The sequence below is a fragment of the Pristiophorus japonicus genome, chromosome 15, assembly GCF_044704955.1.
Source record: "Pristiophorus japonicus isolate sPriJap1 chromosome 15, sPriJap1.hap1, whole genome shotgun sequence".
NCBI classification, from domain to species: domain Eukaryota; kingdom Metazoa; phylum Chordata; class Chondrichthyes; family Pristiophoridae; genus Pristiophorus; species Pristiophorus japonicus.
This window is the reverse complement of record NC_091991.1, coordinates 67,339,891-67,360,068: the sequence shown is the minus strand read 5'-3', so window position 1 is coordinate 67,360,068 and position 20,178 is coordinate 67,339,891. Positions and strand designations below refer to the sequence as shown.

At 40.3% G+C, this 20,178-nt stretch overlaps 1 protein-coding gene across 2 annotated transcripts in view; it reads left to right on the top strand.

The window, feature by feature from the left end:
• Positions 1 to 19,674, top strand: part of parvb (parvin, beta) — a 92,980-nt gene extending 73,306 nt beyond the window's left edge. For both annotated transcript variants that reach the window (XM_070900562.1, XM_070900563.1), the window contains exons 7-13: positions 394 to 452; positions 3,903 to 3,922; positions 7,284 to 7,345; positions 8,996 to 9,064; positions 10,434 to 10,535; positions 12,297 to 12,369; positions 13,058 to 19,674. In XM_070900562.1, coding sequence (XP_070756663.1) covers positions 394 to 452; positions 3,903 to 3,922; positions 7,284 to 7,345; positions 8,996 to 9,064; positions 10,434 to 10,535; positions 12,297 to 12,369; positions 13,058 to 13,134 — 462 coding nt within the window. In that variant the 3' untranslated portion in view covers positions 13,135 to 19,674. The remainder of the gene's footprint in view (positions 1 to 393; positions 453 to 3,902; positions 3,923 to 7,283; positions 7,346 to 8,995; positions 9,065 to 10,433; positions 10,536 to 12,296; positions 12,370 to 13,057) is intronic.
• The last annotated feature ends 504 nt before the right edge of the window (positions 19,675 to 20,178 follow it).

Here is a 20,178-nt window from a genome sequence, read left to right as displayed (position 1 = left end):
TAGTGATCAGGAATGGAAACCGTGGCTCACTTTTTTCCTTCCCAGCCCAGTTTGCGAAGGTCAATTGTAATGCTCTAAATTTCTCAACCATCCCCCCAATCCCCAGGCTGTAATCACTTAACTCTCTATACACCAGTGATTGAACCTGATAATTTTCCGAATGGCACAGCCTAAAGACCTTGTTAAAAGAATTAAATGGAGATGTGTACAGCATCGTGGAACATTTTAAATTTACACGGGAAAATTTCTCCTCTCCACTATTATAGTGAAATTGTGTAATTGCGTTTATAATTTGATTACAACCTGCACACTGGAAACATCTTTGTCAACTTGATTATGGTATAGTTGATTTTGCTTCTGGTTAGTTGAATTTGTAATCTTTTTCTGTTACAGAAGCGGGAGGGCATACTTCAAACGTCACATGTTACAGAAGAGTTTACCAGTACAACAGAGTAAGTTGGACTTTTATTCCATTGATCTCAAATGTTAATTAAATACTGTAGAGTAGTTAAAGAAAAATAAATCAAAGTGCACCATTATCTCCAGGAGTTTCATTTGTTTAAAACTTAAGCTCATTTTGTATTCTTGAAACATCCCAACAATGAGCATTTTAAGGGGATTTGGGTGCTCTCGGTATTTCTTCTGTCCAGTGCAAATTATTATTTCCACAGGAAAGCCCACACTCCGTGTGAACCAAAATGTGATCTTACACAAGACGTAATCTGGGAGGTTGCGTGTTCTGAGTGAATGACTTATTGATATGTACATTGGAAACAGCTACTCTGATCCTCTGAGGGATGAATAACCCACACTGTATATCTCAAGCTAAAATTGCTAAATAGGTTTATTAAGAAATAAAGTTAAAGCAAAAGTCAAACAACAAATATACAAATCATAATGGATCATTAACTTACAAAATTGGTTCTAAAATGACTGGAAATTTTGGATGTTCTCTGCAGAACACTTTTACTTTGGACCAATGTTCGTGATGCAAAGTTTTAAAGGATTGAATTCCTATGAAGTTTCTTAACCTCTGTCTATAATTTTACAGCAATAAGGGAATTGACAATCTGGGATAAAGCTCCAGTATTAATTTCTCTTGTCAGGAGCTGGTTGGAGTCATACCTAGCACAAAGGAAGATGGTTGTGGTTGCTGGAGGTCAATCATCTCAGCGCCAGGACATCACTGCAAGAGTTCCTCAGGGCAGTGTCCTAGGCTCAACCATCTTCAGTTGCTTCATCAATGACCTTCCCTCAGATGTCAGATGTGGGGATGGTCGCTGATGATTGCAGTGTTCAGTTCCATTCGCAACTCCTCAAAAGATGCAGTTCATTGCTGCGAATGTTACTTGGACCTGGACGACATTCACACTTGGGCTGATAAGTGACAAGTAACATTCACACCACACAAGTGCCAGGCGATGACTGTCTCCAACAAACGAGAGTCTAACCATACTGCCCCTTGACATTCAATGGCATTACCATCGCTGAATCCCCCACTGTCAACATCCTGGGGGCAACCTTTGACTCGAAACTTACCTGGATCAGCAACATAAATACTGTGGCAATAAGAGCGGGTCAGAGGCTGGGTATTCTGCAGTACCTTGCCTCCTTTCCACCATCTACAAGGCACTAGTCAGACGTATGATGGAATACTCTCCACTTGCCTGGATGAGTGCAGCTCCAAAAACACTCAAGAAGTTCAATACCATCCAGGACAAAGTAGCCCGCTTGATTGGTATGTCATCCACCACCTTAAACACTAACTCCCTCCACCACCGGCACACTGTGGCTGCAATGTGTACTATCTGTAAGATGCACCGCAGCAACTCGCCAAGGCTTCTTCGGCAGCACGTCCCAAACCCATGCCTCTACCACGTACAATGACGAGGCGTATGGGAACACCATCTCCTGCAAGTTCCCCTCCAAGTTACACACCATCTTGACTTGGAAATATATCGCTGTTCCTTCATTGTCCCTGCGTCAAAATCCTGGAACTCTCTCCTGAACAGCACTGTGGAAGTACCTTAACCACATGAACTACAGTAGTTCAAGAAGTCAGCTCACCACCACTTTCTCAAGGGCAATTGGGGATAGGCAATAAATGCTGGCCTTGCCAGTGACACCCACATCCCATTAATTTTTTTTTAAAGTTAGGCTTTGAGTGGGCTGTCAATCTCAACATCATCAAATATGCTGGCTCAAAACATCTGCTACAATAGACTCCCTAACTGTTGACACCAGTCTCCTTCTGGCAGCTTGATCAAGGTTTTAAGCAGTTATGATCTGGATAGAGAGCTCATGAACCTGTTGGTCTGTTATCTGTTTACAGATTAATGGCCAAATCAAATAGACTAGCTTGTTTGTGCAGGCTATCTTGTCTCACATTCTTGTATAAACAGTAAGACGAAAAAGCTTTCCCTTCCTGTATCTTGTTTAGGGCCATGCATTTTTTTTCCATCAAGTGTAATTCAAAACATCAGAGATAAAAAGGAACTCATTTACACTATTTAGGTAGATAGATTTGAGCCGTGGATGTTGGCAATCCAGGTCCAAATAATATGTGCATTCTATCTGGGCTGACTGTTTCTAGCCATGCAGTAAACAAATTAAAGTGCTCATGACATTGAACAGGTAAAGCTTCCCATAAAAATATTAAAAATGTTAAGTATTATGATTTGAAAAGATACCAATCCCTGATCTGTCACAAGAATATCTTGTGAAATAGGGCTAACTTTTTGTTTGAAGGACAACCCCCCCTGTCTTTAATCAAAATATATTATAAAGATTAATTTTACCTGTTGATAAATCTATCTAATTTTCTGACTTGAAGATTTCCTGTTTTGGGCATCATTCCCTCCTCAGCCACTCTGTGATGTTAGCTATATGGATGACCTGCAGGTGTGCTGAAGTGACTCCATTCATTTTAACAAGGACCGGCCTGGGAGCCAATCCAGCACGGCTCGACTCCAGAAGAGAACACTTATCCACTGCCAATGAGTGGACTCCATGTGTATGAGCCCCAGATCCCACTGAAGCAAATGCAGTTGTTCTTGGACAATTACAGGCCATTTCAGTAATTTAAACCATGAAGTATTCTCAGATCAGGTACATTATGTCTGATGCAGAGTAGAGCTCCCGGTACCATGCTTCAAATATAAATATATATCTGCTTCGCCTGTGTGATATTTCCAATTTCCTAACCAGCAATCTGTGTGATTTGGTTCGATGAAACTGCCAAAGAATGCTCAAATACGGTCAGTCTTGTGGGCCTGTGCTCACAAGAAATTGAACTAATTACACTTGCAGCAAAAAATATCCCGTCAATCTGGGCTAGATTCAAATGTGGGATCCGGAAGTGATGACAGCTGTATTATGGGAGCAGAAAATGACCAAGATACGAATGTGTGTGTGGAACATCACCGTTGCATATTAGGAGTGCTAAAATTAGTATCTACTCTTTCTTGGTGTTACTTTTTACAGAAAACCTCTTCTTCAATAACCCTGGTGCAGCATTATTATGTCCCTTTCCCTGTCGCATGATGTCGAAACATATAGGAAGTAAAAAAACAAAAAAGTTATTTTTAAGAAAGATGCATCCAATATATGATGCTGCCAATATAGAAGCCATTCTCATGGTGAGGATGGCTGTATACACAACTCTAGGTTTGTTCTGAGGTTAAAGATCTCATCTAAACTCCTTTAGCATGTTACAACTGGAACCAATCTCCCAATTATCATTTATTTTCTATGTCATACAATGTTTGCGAAATACTATAAAATTAGACACATTAGATCTGTCCTACTCAGGAATCTTTAAAAGTCTGCCAGAATTCTGGTATGAATGAGAGATGATCTAGCAATTTGTTGGTGGTAACTGGTCTGTTTATTCTATATTGCAGGATGATGATGGGAAGGTTCGGTAAGTAAAAAGCTAAATGAGTCCACAGTCTTTATTACACCAAAAACTAAAAAGGGCCAAATAGTTTTATTTGTTCTGTTGATTTTTAGTGCATGGTGACACTGTACCCGTACTGGGAAGGCATGAGACAAGGTGTACACTAACACTCAATTCAAAGAGCTACATGAAGCGTTCTCACTAGGGTGATGGGTGGGACTCCGTAAAAATGCTTGCATATCTTGCTACAGGAACAAGCCGACTAAAGGTGTATCACAGAGACATTGTATGGTGCTACCAAAACCGAGTAACACAGTTTAAGCATGTATAGACCTTCCATGAAGAATGTACCACAAGCTGAATGCAAGCCAGATCATAATGAGGTCATGAAATTCAGCTACCAGGCCTCTTGCAATATGCGTGATGCTTTTGATATTCTAAATATTGTATTTTCTAAATTTTGGAGTTTTCACAATTAAGAAGATTTTGATTCATTTATTTATTCTCCTTTTCCATTTCAAAACGACTTGCTGAACAAAAGGAAGCTCTCCTAATGACCCAGTGGGGAAATGCAGTGGCTATTTTGATACTGAGCCATATGGATCAAGGTGGTCCCAGCTTTAACTCCTGCTCTGTGCTGAACACCTGGAGTACTATGTACAGTTCTGGTTTCCGTACCTAACAAAGTATATACTTGCCTTAAGAGGGGGTGCAACAAAGGTTCACTAATTTGATTCCTGGGATGAGAGGATTGTCCCAAAAGGAGAGATTGAATAGAATGGGCCTGTACACTCTTGAGTTTAGAAGAATGAGCGGTGATCTTATTGAAACATAGATACAGAGGGGGATTGACAGAGTAGATGCTGAGAGGCTGTTTCCCTTGGTTGGAGAGTCTAGAACTAGGGGGCATTATCTCAGGAAATGGGGTAGGCCATTTAGGATTGAGATGAGAAATTTATTCACTCGGAGTTGTGAATTTTTGGAATTCTCTACCCCAGAGGGCTGTGAATGCTCAATCGTTGAGTATATTAAAGGCTGAGATGATAGATATTTGGAAAGGAATCAAGGGATATGGAGATTGGGCAGGAAAGTGGGATTAAGGTCAAAGATCACCCACGATCTTATTGAATGGGAGAGCAGGCTCGAGGGGCCGTATGGCATATTCCTGCTCTTATTCCATATGCTCTTATCAGTTGATCACATTTGGGGCAGCAGTGTGATTGCTGCAATCGACTGAAGCAGCCCTCAGCCAGGGTTCCCACTCCTGGTTGCTGTTTAGTGACCCCTGCTGGAAACTGCATGTATAAGGACTTTGACTGACAGCAGGCGCAGGCCCAATTGTGATGCTCTCCTCTTCCGTACTCTTCATGGTCAATGTTCTGTGCCTAGGTTTACACCTAAAAAGCTAATCGGATGAGATACCGGAGGGATGCCAGTACCTGTGCAACTATACCCCAGTGTGAGTCATCACCCCCGGAAAGAAAGGAAGGAAGAAGAAAGGCAGTCAAATTGATTTGAAGTCGTTCAATGTCTGCCTGTGCTAGAGTTACTTTCTTCGCCGTATTACAGCGCAGGCATATACATTCCTTGCTATCACTACAGTATCTTGGGTATTTTAAAGATAGAAATGTGACCGAATGTTTTCATAAACCTTCTAATCCTCAGTCCTCTGTTTTTAAAGGGCCAGAGATATTATTACTAAAATGAATGAAATGAAATGTTGCTTCCACTGGATGAGCTGGTCATGTTTTCTCTTTATCAGAGGGCAGTCATCCAGCCTACTCTTGAATCAGCAGGGAGGGGGTTGAATGAGAACATGCCCAAGGTGACTTACCAGCCAATTTTGTTTCTTTTACATCTTCTGTCCAGCCTCCACTCTGCACCTTCTGATGGTACAGCTTAGATCAGGAACTTGCTGTGTGATAGAATAATGAGTCGCTCACCCAACCTTTTGTGATTAGAAATCTCCATTTCACAACAACTCAGTTGCGTAAAGGTTAAATGGAACATAGGAACAGGATTAGGCCATTCAGCCCCTCAAGCTTTTTCCGCCATTCAATGAGATTATGTCTGATCTGCGATATATCTCCATATACCTGCCTTTGGCACATATCCCTTAATACCTTTGGTTAACAAAAAGCTATCCATCTCCAATTTTAAAATTAACAATTGATCTAGCATCAATTGCCGTTTGTGGAAGAGAGTTCCAAACTTCTACCGCCCTTTAAGTGTTTCTTAATTTCACTCCTGAAAGGTCTGGCTCTAATTTTTAGAGCCTAGTCTAGTGGAAATAGTTTCTTTCTATCTACCCTATCTGTTCCCCTTAATATCCTGAAAACCGATCAGATCACCCCTTAACCTACTAAATTCTAGGGGATACAACCCTAATTTGTGTAATTGCTCTTCGTAACTTTACCCTTGAACTTTTGGTTATCATTCTGGTAAACCTATGCTGCACTCCGTCCAGCGCCAACATAGCCTTCCTAAGTTGTGGTACCCAGAACAGCTCACCGTACTCCAAGTGCAGTCTAACTTAGGTTTTGTACAGCTGCAGCATAACTTCTATCCTCTTGTACTCTAGTCCTCTAGGTCTAAAGCTCAGCATTCCATCAGCCTTTTTGATTATTTCCTGTACATGTTCATGACATTTTAATGATCTATGTACCTGAACCCCTAAGTCTCTTTAGACATCCTGTTTTTATCTTTTTACCATTTAGAAAGTACCCTGTTCTATCCTTTTTAGGTCCAAAGTGGATGACTTCACATTTGTTTACGTTGAAATCAATTTGCCACAGTTTTTAATCTATCAATATCCCTTTGTAATTTTATGCTTTTACCTACAATGCTGCCTATCCTTGTGTTATCGGCAAATTTGGATTTATGACTTTCTATGCCATCATCGAAGTAGTTAATAAATATTGTGTATAGTTGAGGCCCCAACACAGATTTCTGCTGGGACACATCCCGTCAATTTGAGTACCTACCCATTATCCCTAATTTTCCATCTCTGAGCCATACATGCCAGAGAGGTCCCAGGTTTGATTTCCAGTGTTGGGAAGTGAGTTATATTTAGCTGGACCAGTGTTTTTAAAATTGGTGATATTTCCCCGGATTCGGGAGGGGGAGTTGAGAGTTCCAGCTCCTGATCGCTCGGCAGCAATCTTTGTTAAAAATGCACAAGGTGCCAAGTGAAGAAAGATTTGAACTCTGCTTCCAGCTCTCGCTCTCAAGATTGCACCTGAACAGTGGCACTTGGGTGAGATAGTATAGGGAAGTCCAGTGCTGGAGCCACACCCCAGTGAGGAAGTAAATGCTGAGAAAATTGGACTGAAGTTTCTGAATTACTGTTGGAATATCTGAATTACATTCTCATTTATTATTTCAGAACGGGATGCATTTGATACACTGTTCGACCATGCACCTGATAAGCTCAGTGTTGTTAAGAAGGTAAATTCCCAAACTGGTTGTAAAATGTCTGAATTTCTGAAATAACACTCTTTATAACATGCAACAAACATTGAACAAAATGTGCAATTTCTAAAGTAGAGGATCAGATATAATGAGTCATTTTTAAGGTCAATCATTCTTTCATCAAATAGTACAAAAGGACACCATTTAGTCTTATTATACAATGCCAGATTTTCATCTGGAGCTGGCTACCATAATTCAATTAACTTGTCCTTTCCCTGTATCATTTTATATTCCTCCTTTTCAAATGCTTACTAATTCCCATTGAAATGGTTTTTCCGAGTCTGAGTATCAGTTTTTACAGCCACTTGACAACATTCCATATTCTGATAACCTTTTGTGTTGGAAGAAAATGTTCTAAATGTTCTCTTTGTTCTTCTAGTCATAATCCCCAATCTATCTACGCCTTCTTACCGATTCAGCAGCCAGCGGAAATGGTCTTTCACTATTTACCTGCATAATTTTAAAAACCTTGATTTGATCACAAATGACAAGACTTAATTAATTCAGTTTCACAAGTTGCCATAGTTGGATTTGAACTCAAACCCTTTGGTTTGTTAATCCAGTACCATACCTGGCCAAAGTAGTTTAAATGGAAGTAAAATTTTAAATGGTGCAATATTTTTGTGATTATTATCTTAATAGTTAGTCATTATAAGGCCGATTTTAACTTTTGATGGTAGAAGAGAGTGGTGATAGAGGATTGGCCGCCCGTTATACCCCCTGACCAATTTTCATTTCCATTGACTATGACAAATGGCCCATCCGCTAACGCCAGATTTCCGTAACTGCCAAAGGTTAAAATTGGCCCTTGTCTGTTGCATTCTAACTATTCTGTAATATTAATAAGCAATTAGCATAATGCAAATGGGCAATATTATTTATTGAATAGAAATGTTAGAGAGCAAGTTTGTAGCCATGAAGACCCAATTTTTCATGTGATCTTGATTGGGAACTGACTGCAGTTTGAGAAAAAGGTTTTAGATGAAACTTTGACCATTCCCCCTCTTTCCCTCCCTTTCTTGTCTAGGGATACTCAGGCCAACTGTAGTGCTGCACTGCTTCAGTTCTAGCTGAGATCAGCTAACCCAGCACAAACCAGGGATCATATTTGAAACTTTTGTGTGTTCTATCATTTAGTGCTTTACCATTCAGTGAGTTTTACTCATTCAGGTATGGAAGGGAGGGGTCCAATTAGTTTTAAAAGGCAGCGCATTGCAAGGTCCGTCTTGCTGCACCTTAGTGAGCAAGTCTGTTTGTGCCTGCTTTCAAAGCTTAACAGAAATACACTTCAACTTGTAAATATTTTTTATCGATTGAGAACATGAAGGGGGTTCATGTACTGTGTCCTTACTCGGGGCAATGCCCCCTTTTAAATGGTGCTTTGAAGAATGTCCTATTATATAAAGTATGAAATTTGATTTCATTGTTTTGAGAACATTGCCATGTTTGACTTTACCATTTTGTGTATACTTTGGATAAGTTGTAAAAAAAAATCTTATTTAAGTTAATGTTTAATGCTTTATGGTAGTTTGCTTCTAGCTGCAATTCGGAGCTAGCTTGTGAGATACCTTGGTTGATTTGAAAATGAACAGAACTTTGATTTTCTTAATGATTTTGTTTTCCCAGTCACTTATCACATTTGTGAATAAACATCTCAATAAGCTCAACTTGGAGGTGACAGAACTGGAAACACAGGTAGAAATGTTTAAGAAATGTTCTGATTTTTTTTTTATGTAACAGTACACATATAGCAGTTGATTGCTAGAAAGAGCATTCAGAACCCCCTCACCTCTGATACAGTGCACATTATTTATAAATTCATAACATAAGAAATAGGAACAGGAGTAGGTCATATGGCCCCTCGAGCCTGCTCCGCCATTCAATAAGATCATGGCTGATCTGATCATGGACTCAGCTCCACTTCCCCGCCCGCCCGCTCCCCATAACCCCTTATCCCCTTATCGTTTAAGAAACTCTCTATTTCTGTCTTAAATTTATTCAATGTCCCAGCTTCCACAGCTCTCTGAGGCAGTGAATTCCACAGATCCACAACCCTCTGAGAGAAGAAATTCCTCCTCATCTCTGTTTTAAATGGGCAGTCCTTTATTCTAAAATCATGCCCTCTAGTTGTAGTCTCCCCCATCAGTGGAAACATCCTCTCTATATCCTTGTCAAGCCCCCTCATAATTGATTCGTTTCAATAAGATCATCTCTCATTCTTCTGAATTCCAATGAGTAGACAGGATATGACTGTAGCACCTTCATGAATCACAGAAAACATATCTGTTCATAACTTGCCCCATCTATCAGAACCTGCAATCTGTGAGCAATATTAGAGAGAAACCAAATGAAACAACTCTGTAGCAGAGTCCAAACTTGTCATTCATTGTATGTAGTTTCCTAGTGGTTGTGTTGTTGAGGATAAACAGTGGTGACTCTTGCAATTGTCCATTTCACTTAAAAATTTGAAGTAAAGCCCTGAAAGTGAGGTTAGGCACTGTGCTGACTTCAATGTAATGTGGCACCATATTCATGAAAACATGTCTGACAAACTGTTTGAAGTTTTGTTCACACACACAAATCACAAGATTCACTACTAGCTTTTCTCCCACCCCAAAGTCAGAAGTTTGACAAACAATTGTGCTCATTTACAGTCACATTGTGTTGTGTTTTATTACTACCAGCGCTACACACACAGCAAAATCCAGCAAACATAAATCCATCCATCAGGAGTTTTTGTGTCTATCTGAAGTCGTTTGGCGAAGATTTATGTTGGGCTCACTGTATCTGCTGTCTGATAGTGTCATTTCTGATCGATTCAGTCACAAACATCCAATCACATTTTCTCTGTCGCACAGCTGGTATATGAGGCTTTCCTGCACCCCAACTGCTTTTAGTTAAACTGGTAGATTGTAACATTTCACACAATTTTTATAAATGATAAACTGAAGTGAATGAATCTCATTTTTAAATTGATATCCCCATCTTAAATGGGAGTGATTTTGATCAGTGCTTTACTTTATAGAGCAGAAGCACTTATTCTAATATGCTTACCTGATGTCAGTTTGCAGATGGTGTATACCTGGTGTTGCTTATGGGACTTCTTGAAGATTACTTTGTTCCTCTCTACAACTTTTATCTAACACCAGAAAGTTTTGAACAGAAGGTTAGTATGCTCTGGAATGCAGTGAAACAAATGCAGTGGAACCTCATGAATTCAACTGCCCTTGGGACTAGTGAGGCAATATTGATTTACAAGATGGTGAGAGTATCAGGCGCAGTCCACTTGCGTACTATGATCCACTGTCAGCCACAATTGATCCTGCTGTGCTATTGTTAATGGTGTTCAAGCAAAGGATAAGAAATGTCGTTTTCAGAAGGAAAGATTTCTGTGGAGAAATTTTGAATCTGAGGAAGTAAGAAAGATCTAATTCAGATATAATTGTACTAAACTCAGGTGTAACTGATCCTAGCATGCAGGTAGGTGAGAAATGTACTCATAATAAATTAGATTTTTACTGCGATTTCAGTTTTAGATCTCTTAAATCTTTTCAATTTCTGAAAAAATATATTTCTCATCCTCCACTTGAGCTTTGGGAACAGTTATAAATATATTCTGTCGTGTGGCAATGATGCAGCTACACTAGTTCTACATTTCTTGAGGTTTAATTTAAAACACTGGACCTATTTACCTGGCAGCCAATCAACTTGGGGTGCATTTCCACTGACGGTTCAGTGTCTGTGCAGCAGGTTCAGCTTCACCCCATTGCTAAACCTGCATGGGTATTGAGCATGGATTGTCACCAAAGTAAATGCCCCCCTCTCAAGGGAATCCCTTCTACTTCGCTCTGGGGACAGGACCGGTCCGAATTCTGGATTCAGGATATGGCTGTAGCACCAATGAGCAGCAAAACCGCTTTGCAGTTGTGTAAATGCTTCCTTCGAGGCGACAAAAACACAGCTTGAGAGCAAAAAGATAGTCCACTTCCTGAACAGGGTCATCGAGTTAATGGGACAAAATTGATGAGCATAGTATTTATTTTAAAACAAGGCTTTTAAAAAATGGTTAACTTAGTGGGGGTGGGTAAATTAGAGTAATGGTTGAAGTTATGTTTTTGGATCTTTACTACTGCCCCGACTCTAGATTTTTCAGTGCTCATAGCTTTGATTAATATCTTGGATTACTCTCTTGGATGAGTCCCAACACACTCTGCCTCTGAGAGTGTCTTCCATTAGCTTTGCATCTCGGTAAAATGTCTAGTAACTTGCCTGAGACAACAGAAAAAACACCTGGTTTGTTAATTATATACCCTGTGATTCGCACCTGTGACAAAATGCATTTAATCTTTGAGAGATGGGGAATGCTGGGATGTAACTCTTGAAGAACTGGAATAAAATGTTTGCAGAATGCAAAGTAAAGGTCTGAATTTTTTTTGTGCATTTTTTAGTCAACTTAAATACCAGTTCTGGGAAACAATATAAAATGACTGCTGCAACAACTTAAAATGACTTGTGCGAGTTGGATTTCACATCTGACTTCAGATGTGAGCCATGTGACTTCAAATTCCAGTTTTCACTGGTGTTTTAAATCCACTGTTTTAACTAGTTCCCATCCTGGCTTACAGCTGCGCTGCAAGTTGTGGCACTGTGGGAGATTGGTAACCCAAGCTGTGCGATGCTGCGCAGCACGCGAACTGACCCAGTGTTTGGGAACTGGGTGACCCCAACCACAGATGGAGCACTGTATGGGAGCTGGTGAGCGGGGCTGTGAGTGGAGCAATGTACAGCTGCTGAGTAGGCCGAGCTGTGACTGGCGCACTGAATAGTGAATTCTTTTTTTTTCTTGGAGTTGGCTTTTGGTGAATTAAATTGCATTTTGATGTAATTAAATAAATGGACTAACCAAACTGATATTTATTTAATCTAGGTCCATAATGTAGCGTTTTCATTTGAGCTTATGCAGGATGGAGGACTTAAGAAACCAAAGGCTCGCCCAGAAGGTACCTTTAAATTTAAGAACAACATAATCTTCACTGGAGGTTCAGATCTCAAACCAGCCAAACAATTCTTCAGTAATTGTAAGAAGAAAAAGCTATTTGAGGTTAGTGTCAAATTTTCAAAGAAATAGAAGAAAATGGGACTCGACACTAGCTACTGGTTACAGAATGGAACTTGTTCGAGATGAACTTGCACATCGGTTCAGGTACTCATGAGAGGTCCCTGGAAGGTTATGCTACTTGACGTTTAAATTTGCCAGTTGCATAGACGTTGTAACTATCAGCAGCTGGTGTGTTTGATGCAGCACCTTGTGCAAACAGCACATTCCCTAATGCAAAGAAAACCATGACACTGCTGGTTTTAACCCCTATGATGCTTGTTTCCTGTTCACTACAGGAAATTATATGGCATATGGCGGTGACTTCCAAATTCTACCCCTTTATGGAGATATCTGTTGCAAGCTCACTGTTGCACACCAAAAATTGGGATGCAATAAGTAGGATGGACCAAACCTGCGTTCTTCCACTGCCTGGGATCATGCTGCGATATGCCGAACCGTTAGTCCGCGATCTTCCCTTTCCAGTTCTTTTTCCTCCCCTACTTTTTAAAATATTTTTTTCTTGCAAATTTGCACAATACTAATCTTTGTTATAATTTTCACAGTAACTGAGTTTCATATTCTCTCATCAGATGTTGTAAACTTGGATCTGAAGTCAACGCTGAGAGTGCTTTACAATCTATTCACAAAATACAAGAATGTGGAGTAATTGCTGGAATAACCAAGTCACGTGCGGCGAGAAACATCACTGGGCAGTTACCAGGAATGACTCCCATACACCTGTGCCTTACTAAGTCTATAACACAGTATTGGTTTTTTTGTTTTTTTTTAATGGAAGATACTGTGACTGTTTTTTATGTGAACAACACTGTTTTCTGCCCATCTGGGTCCATTTCCTCCCTTACTTCAAAACCATTTCTGTACTTAACTAGTTGTAACCATCCTGCCTTCTTATAAGGGCTCCAGTCATAATACTATTCGTTAAGGATCACTAGAACGTGGCTCCTTACATATTCCATCTTCCTTTTTATGCTGTACTGTGGGACATCCACTTTAGTATGAATGTTATTACAGCATGCACACCACTTGACTCTCGAACGCCATGTTATAATCAGGGTAGGTTGTATAATTTCTTTGTATTGTGACCTCTTGAGCAGTCTTTCAGCTTTCAAAATATAGAATTCTTCCTTAACTTCGACCGTAACATTTCTGTAAATGTTGATGCTAATTAGAGTTGGAGAACTGTATACAACTCTACAACAATTATTGACTTTTTTTAAAAAAAGTGGCCGGTATAAATTTGATGCAGATATGCTGCTCTGATCCGCAAAAGACAAACCAAACTTTGTAAATGAAGTCATTATTTTTGCTGCAATACTCTTCTCCAAGTAATCACAGTAAGCGTTTCCCTCATTCCATTGATCACTATACTGTGCTTGTATATTTTGCCCGCACCCCTCCCTTTCGCCAGTTGGAATTGAGAGTAAACAATGCAGCCATGGATATTGTTCCTGTGCTATGACATTTTATTTCGTCTACTTGAGTCCTTACAGCTGATGAGGTGAGTGTTCAGCCTCCTTTCAAGCCTTTACCAATGGCATTGGAAGATGCACAAGTCTTGCGATTTTCCCTGGACTCGAATGTCTCAACAGCAGTGCAGTTAAGATTGAGAACTCGGTAAAGTGCCCAATGAGACCTCTACAGTGCTGCAGCCTCACTGCAAGCTGAGGTTCCTCATCGCTGCACTTCTGCATTGTTATTCATTACTATTTATGTAATAAAATAATTCTTGTGTGTGTTTGTTGAGAAGGGGACTTTACACAAGATCAGAGTTTCCAGTTATGTAATCTATCCCTAGTTCTTAGGAAAACAGTGAGCACAATGTTCTGAGTGGAGGAATGACAATTAGCTGTGCTGAGAAGCAGTCATCAAAATTAAGTGGAAGGAAAAGTGAATAATGCAATGGGAATAATGGCTTCACCAAAAGGGGTTTATTTCCTCTTTAAATATTCAGCTTTCATGATGTGTATTGAGCCTGAACAATGCCCTGGGTTGCCACTGCAGTATTCTAAAATGCATAGATCATAACTTAATATATTAATGCTATATGTTTTAAGAATCGTGATTAAGTGCAGGCACGTCTGTTCCTTGCATTGCAATATACTACGGTTAAACACACACTGGTTGATGTTTATACATTACAAATATTGCTAGTTGAGTGCTTGAATTCTGTGACAAAAAATACTCTTCTCCTTATAGTGCTTTGAAATACTGTTAAAGAAATGAAAATATTGGACGGGAAACTGAGCTGCTAATGACTCCTTCAACCAGATGGTGGTGCTATAGCACAAGTAGACTGCAAGACACAAGTGAGGCTTCAAGAGTAGGACTGAAAAATGTCTGCCTTCAAACACTGCTGTCACCCTGCAGAATGCCACTGGGTTTCAGGGTGCTGAGTGTGTAGGGGGCAATACTCTTATCTATCACCAGAAATCTTTGAAAAGGCTTTTTATAATTGGAGAATGAGCAGGGCTCATTGTGACTATTTATGCGATGGAATGTACTTGAGATGGCCGATGCCATCGGGGTCAAAATCTTCCCCTTGATAATTTTGATGGAAAGAAGTTAACAGGAGTACAAAATGGGATTTTTTTTCTAAAATTGTCGCAGAGGAATTTCCCCCCCCCTTGTATTCAATGGTTATTTCTCGTATACATAAGAACACAAACATGTTACCCACTGACCCAGGGGCAGCGCTGGGGCAATTGCACGGGGCCTTGAGCTTGTCTGGGCCCCCGAGCAGAGGATTCACAGCTCTCCTTTAATGAGTCATAATCCAGGGGACATGCAACTGCCTGCAGTGGGCCCGACCTTCTGTCCTACCCCATTCACCCTCCCACAGTCATAGCTGAGGTTGGAAAGGGAGGTAATGAAATTCAATTCTTATGAACTGCAAGTGAAATGTAGGGGCCTCAAACTGAGCCATTGAACAGGATCCCTGCAAAGCAAACTTCTTGTTGGGACAAGAATATTTTCAGAAAACATAGTAACAATCCTACAACAAAAGCAAAATGCTGTGGATGCTGGAATCTGATAGTAACAATCCTATTTGTCTGCAAATGTTTATTCATAATGATTGCACATTAAACTCTTGTTGCTAGATTCTGATTTATAGTTACAATTGGGAGAAAAATGTAAAGAATCAAGACCGATGGGCAGACAGTAAAATAACCGTACTGTAACTGACTTGGGCATTGGAGGAAAAAATCAGTGCTTACACGTCCAGCTGCGTTTATTCTTGATATTCACCTTTCACATCATTAGTTGTTTTGCTACCTAGACAATTTATAAACTCTCACTTTCTCAACTATAATCTTTACTATTTATCAAAGCAAGGGATTTATAAGTATTTTTGTTATAGAATAATATTATCGACTAAGGTGCCAATTGGAAGTCCCTTGAGCCTGTGTGGTTATAACTTGCAGTGTTGAGCATTAACTTACTTGAAGTAGTTTTCTTTTTTAGAAAAGTGTAATATTGAATATTATTCATCAGAAGGTGAAGGCAATTTTATAATGGTGCAGTCACTGGACAGTGTAACATACTACTTGAAGAAGCACATACAATGGCCTGTAAGTCCCTTTTCAGGCCTTGTACTGTATTGTCTTAGTTGAGGTCAATAATGTGGTTATCTTTATCCTTCACCCTCATAGATTATAAATATGATTTCAAACATTTGTAAGGAATCCGTTTTTTCAACACGTAAGTCACCCTGAGTTCTTTCTAATATTATGCCTGATATTAATTAGGCACACTAAACAGCAGCACCTCTCCCGGCTAGCATTCCATTCTCCGTAAACTTCACCTCATCAAAAACTTGTATCCTATTCTGCATCAAGTCCCGCTCGCAAATTACTCCTTGCTTGCTGATCGACATTGGCCCCCATTTTTCACCTTGTTTAAATCCCTCCATAGCCTCGCCCCTCCATATCTATGTAACCTCCAAAAGCAACCCCCAACCTGAGCTCTCCACTCCTCAGACATTGGCCTCTTGTGTATTTCCTCTTCCCTTCCCCCCGCCCCACCCCATTATCACTCTTGGGCAATCCTGCGTAACGAGGATGACTTGCTTCCAAACCAAAAAGGGATGAGTTCACAGGTGTTTAGATGAAGGACCGGATATTCCAGGTCGCGCACTACATATTGAAAGGTGGAAGATGCCTGTGCATGGAATTTTTAACGTGTGATGACCGTTGCACACCAGCCACCACATGGGCTTGACAGAGCTAAGTCTTGGTCACACATATCGCAGTGTGGGCTGGGCCGTGCTGCCTCTGGACCCTCGCCTCTTCTGGGATCCGAACACTCGATTCTCCTGGGCCCCGATCTCCGCTCCTCTGCCCCAGTCATTCACCGCACCAACGCCACGATCTCTTGCCGCACCTCCGCCCCGATCATTCGCCGCACCTCTGCTGTACCTGGGCCCCGCCAAAGTTCCTGCCCACGCTCCAATCGGCGACTTGGGTTTTGGTGACGTCGCCCTCCTCGAAGCCATCGTCCTCCTGGAACGGTTCGCGCTGTATCTTGAAGTGGCTCCTTATACCCCCGACCTGCGGCTGGTGTTACCTCGCAGGTTGGAGCGCCCCATTATCACTAAAGCCGTGCTTTCAGCCGTCTAAGCCCAACTCTGGAATTCCCTCCCTAAACCTCTCCACATCCCTCTCCTCTTTTGATCCTCCTTAACACCTACTCTGTTGACCAAGCTTTCAGTCACCTGCCCTTGTGTCTATGTGTCTCTTTCTTTTGCTTACATTAAGGCATTTGGGATTTTGTTCCAATGTTAAGGTCCTGTCCAGATTGTTGTTACTGCCTGTCATTTATGCAGTGTAGATTTTACCTACCACTTGTTAGCCCAAGCCTGATTGCTTGCCAGGTTGTGCTGTAGACTGGGATGTGCTGTTTTATTATTGGATGAGTTGTAAATGTAGCTGCATACTGTGGAATCATCAATGCTGAGCCTCAATTCTGGTGCTATGATAGAGGAAGGTCATTGATGAAACATCTAATGATGTTTGCCCTCCAGGAGGTTTCATTGATGAACTTGTGCAGCGATGTCCTAATGCGGCAATTATTGCCCTCCCTCCCCCGCACTTTAATGTGTCTGTACCATGACTGAATCTCTTCATAACGCCCTCTACTTTACACTATAGATAACTACCTAGATAACGGATTTACAATATGTTCTTCAGGAATATGGGGGAAGGTTGTAGTTACAGAACTATAGGGTAAATCATCACCGATTCTTGACTATTTAGCTTTAGTTTTACAGCAGCTGCTGTAGGTAAATCCCTGCAGCCATGTTTACCAATAGCATTTCTGACTCTTTAAAATGCTCACTCGCATCACTGTGACACTATCGTGTAAAGTTTCAGGCATCAAAAGCATTGTGCGATATTTTTTAGCCACTAAAAACCAGTTGCTATTGAAAATTGTGGCAAAATGAGGTCCAAGAATCGGATTTCAGTTTTGAACCAAGTTTTTTTTTAAATGTTGGAGAAACATTTTGATGAGATTTTCTTCTGTATCAGTGGTGTCAGTTTTAATAACATTTATAATAACAGCGGATTTGACCGTTTCTTTTCATGTAAAGATCAAATGCACTGTATTTAGGGTTAAGAGAATTTTAGTTGTGGCTGTAATTCAAACTGAATCAATCCTTCTAAACAGAGAACTTGAGCAGTAATTTTGACTTATTATTGATTTCTAACTTTGACTCTTATCCCTAATAGCACATTTGCATCTTTATCTTGTAATGGTGATGTAGAAGCTCCCATTTCCATGTAAATCTTCTGAAGCACCTGTGAGATTCCAACGGTGAACTTTATAGTTCCTCTCACTATTTCTGCTTAGGTACTAATACATGTCAACAGTGTGCTGCCAGCTGGGCTGCTGCGCCCTGGGTTGTGTGGTGATAACGGCAGTTTTGACTAAACAATATATGAAGGGACACTTCTTTAACTGAGCAAGCGCATTATGCAGGGAAGTGTATAGATTGCGTAGTTCACCTCATTAGGATTGAGGTGAAGCTCTATGGACAAAAGAAGGCCATAAATTTAAAAAGTTTGATTATAGTTGTAGTTTAGTAAGTTATAATTTATTCTAATTTACTTTTGCTGGATGAATCTCTACAATAAACATGAGAACCACTATCCTTAGCAGTCAGCGCAAAGAGCATGAAGAGGCCAAGCGCAGGCAGTGGAAGGAGCGTGCGGCAAACCAGCCCCACCGACCCCTTCCCTCGACGAATGTCTGTCTCTCCGGTAACAGGGTCTGTGGCTCTCGTATTGGACTGTTCAGCCATCACTTTGGGAGTGGAAGCAAGTCATCCTCGATTCCGAGGGACTGCATATGATGAACTATAGAGTATTCTAAAGAGTGAACAGAAGATTAATATAGTGTTGCAATACATTTTAACATATATCACTGGTAATGTGATATGGCTGAAGTTAGCACAGCACCATTCGAAGTAAACTTTATTGTAGAAACAACACTGCAGGACAGTAACTTCAACTGTAATTTGAGTTTACAGTTCAACATTGGATGTCACAGTGGGATTGATGTTTGACCACTGTGTATTTTTCATCCTTCTCAGCATAGCAATATCCATAGAACACGCCTGTGTGGTGACTATTTAATGAAGCGGAATATTGTAGCAATTGTCTAAATTTCCCATTACCAGTCTTCCTGTGCTCTTCAGTTGGGACTCAATGGTCGACCATTTAACAAGGATAAGTTCAGTTCTTTAAGTAGTACCCCAGGGTGTCCTTTGGCATAGGAATAGGATTGTCATGGCCACTGTTATTTCCTCCCCAAGATGGCGTGATTGAGGCTAGTCTTAAAGAGGCAATGTAATTAATCGTCAGCTAATACAGGATTTCAACTTGGATGTCAATGTCCAGTGATCTAGCTACAATCAAGTCTTATTTAACAGACTTGAGAACTTATTTTGACTTTATGCAGCTTTCACTGTTAATGAGTTATATTGTTTAAAAATATTTCTTTATTTAGTTTCAAGATGATACAGCCATATGGAAAAGCAGTATGGGGTTGCATGAGTTTTGAAAAAAATATTGGGAGCATAAGAAACTATAATCCTGTGAAAGAAAAAATGTCTTTATGTATGCATGGTTTGTGAAACATTAACTATTATTTATTCTAATAAATATGTTTACTAGTGACTAAGATTAAATGTGGCTGCTGTTTCCTTATTAAATAGCCCCACTGACCTTGCAGTTAGCTATAAAGTTATGCACTTGCCAGTGGAGATATGCGGTTCATTTAAATATTATGTTTTAAGTGTCAATGCATTCCAAACATTTACAGTAAAGAAACCAAAATGGATAAGTGTCTTACATAAGAACTTTGAGATGAAGAGTTCTCTGACCTCTGGTAATTCTTGTTTAAGCTCTTAATTTTTATATTTATTTTGATTTGGAGGGTTAAGTAATATCAGTCGATCCTCTTTCCAAATCCACTCTTAAGAATCTCATTCTGCCGAACTCGATCCAGATGTAGCTAAGTTCCCCTGATTTTGAAGTCTCCACCAAGTTTTGCTTTATATTTGTCGGTGACTTATAAAACTTGTGATCTATCTCTTTGATACTGGCAAAGCCATCTTTATTATGTGGAGTAGATGCCCTGAAGGAAGTCACCTCAGGAATCATTCTGTACCAGCTCACCGAATCAATGTTTT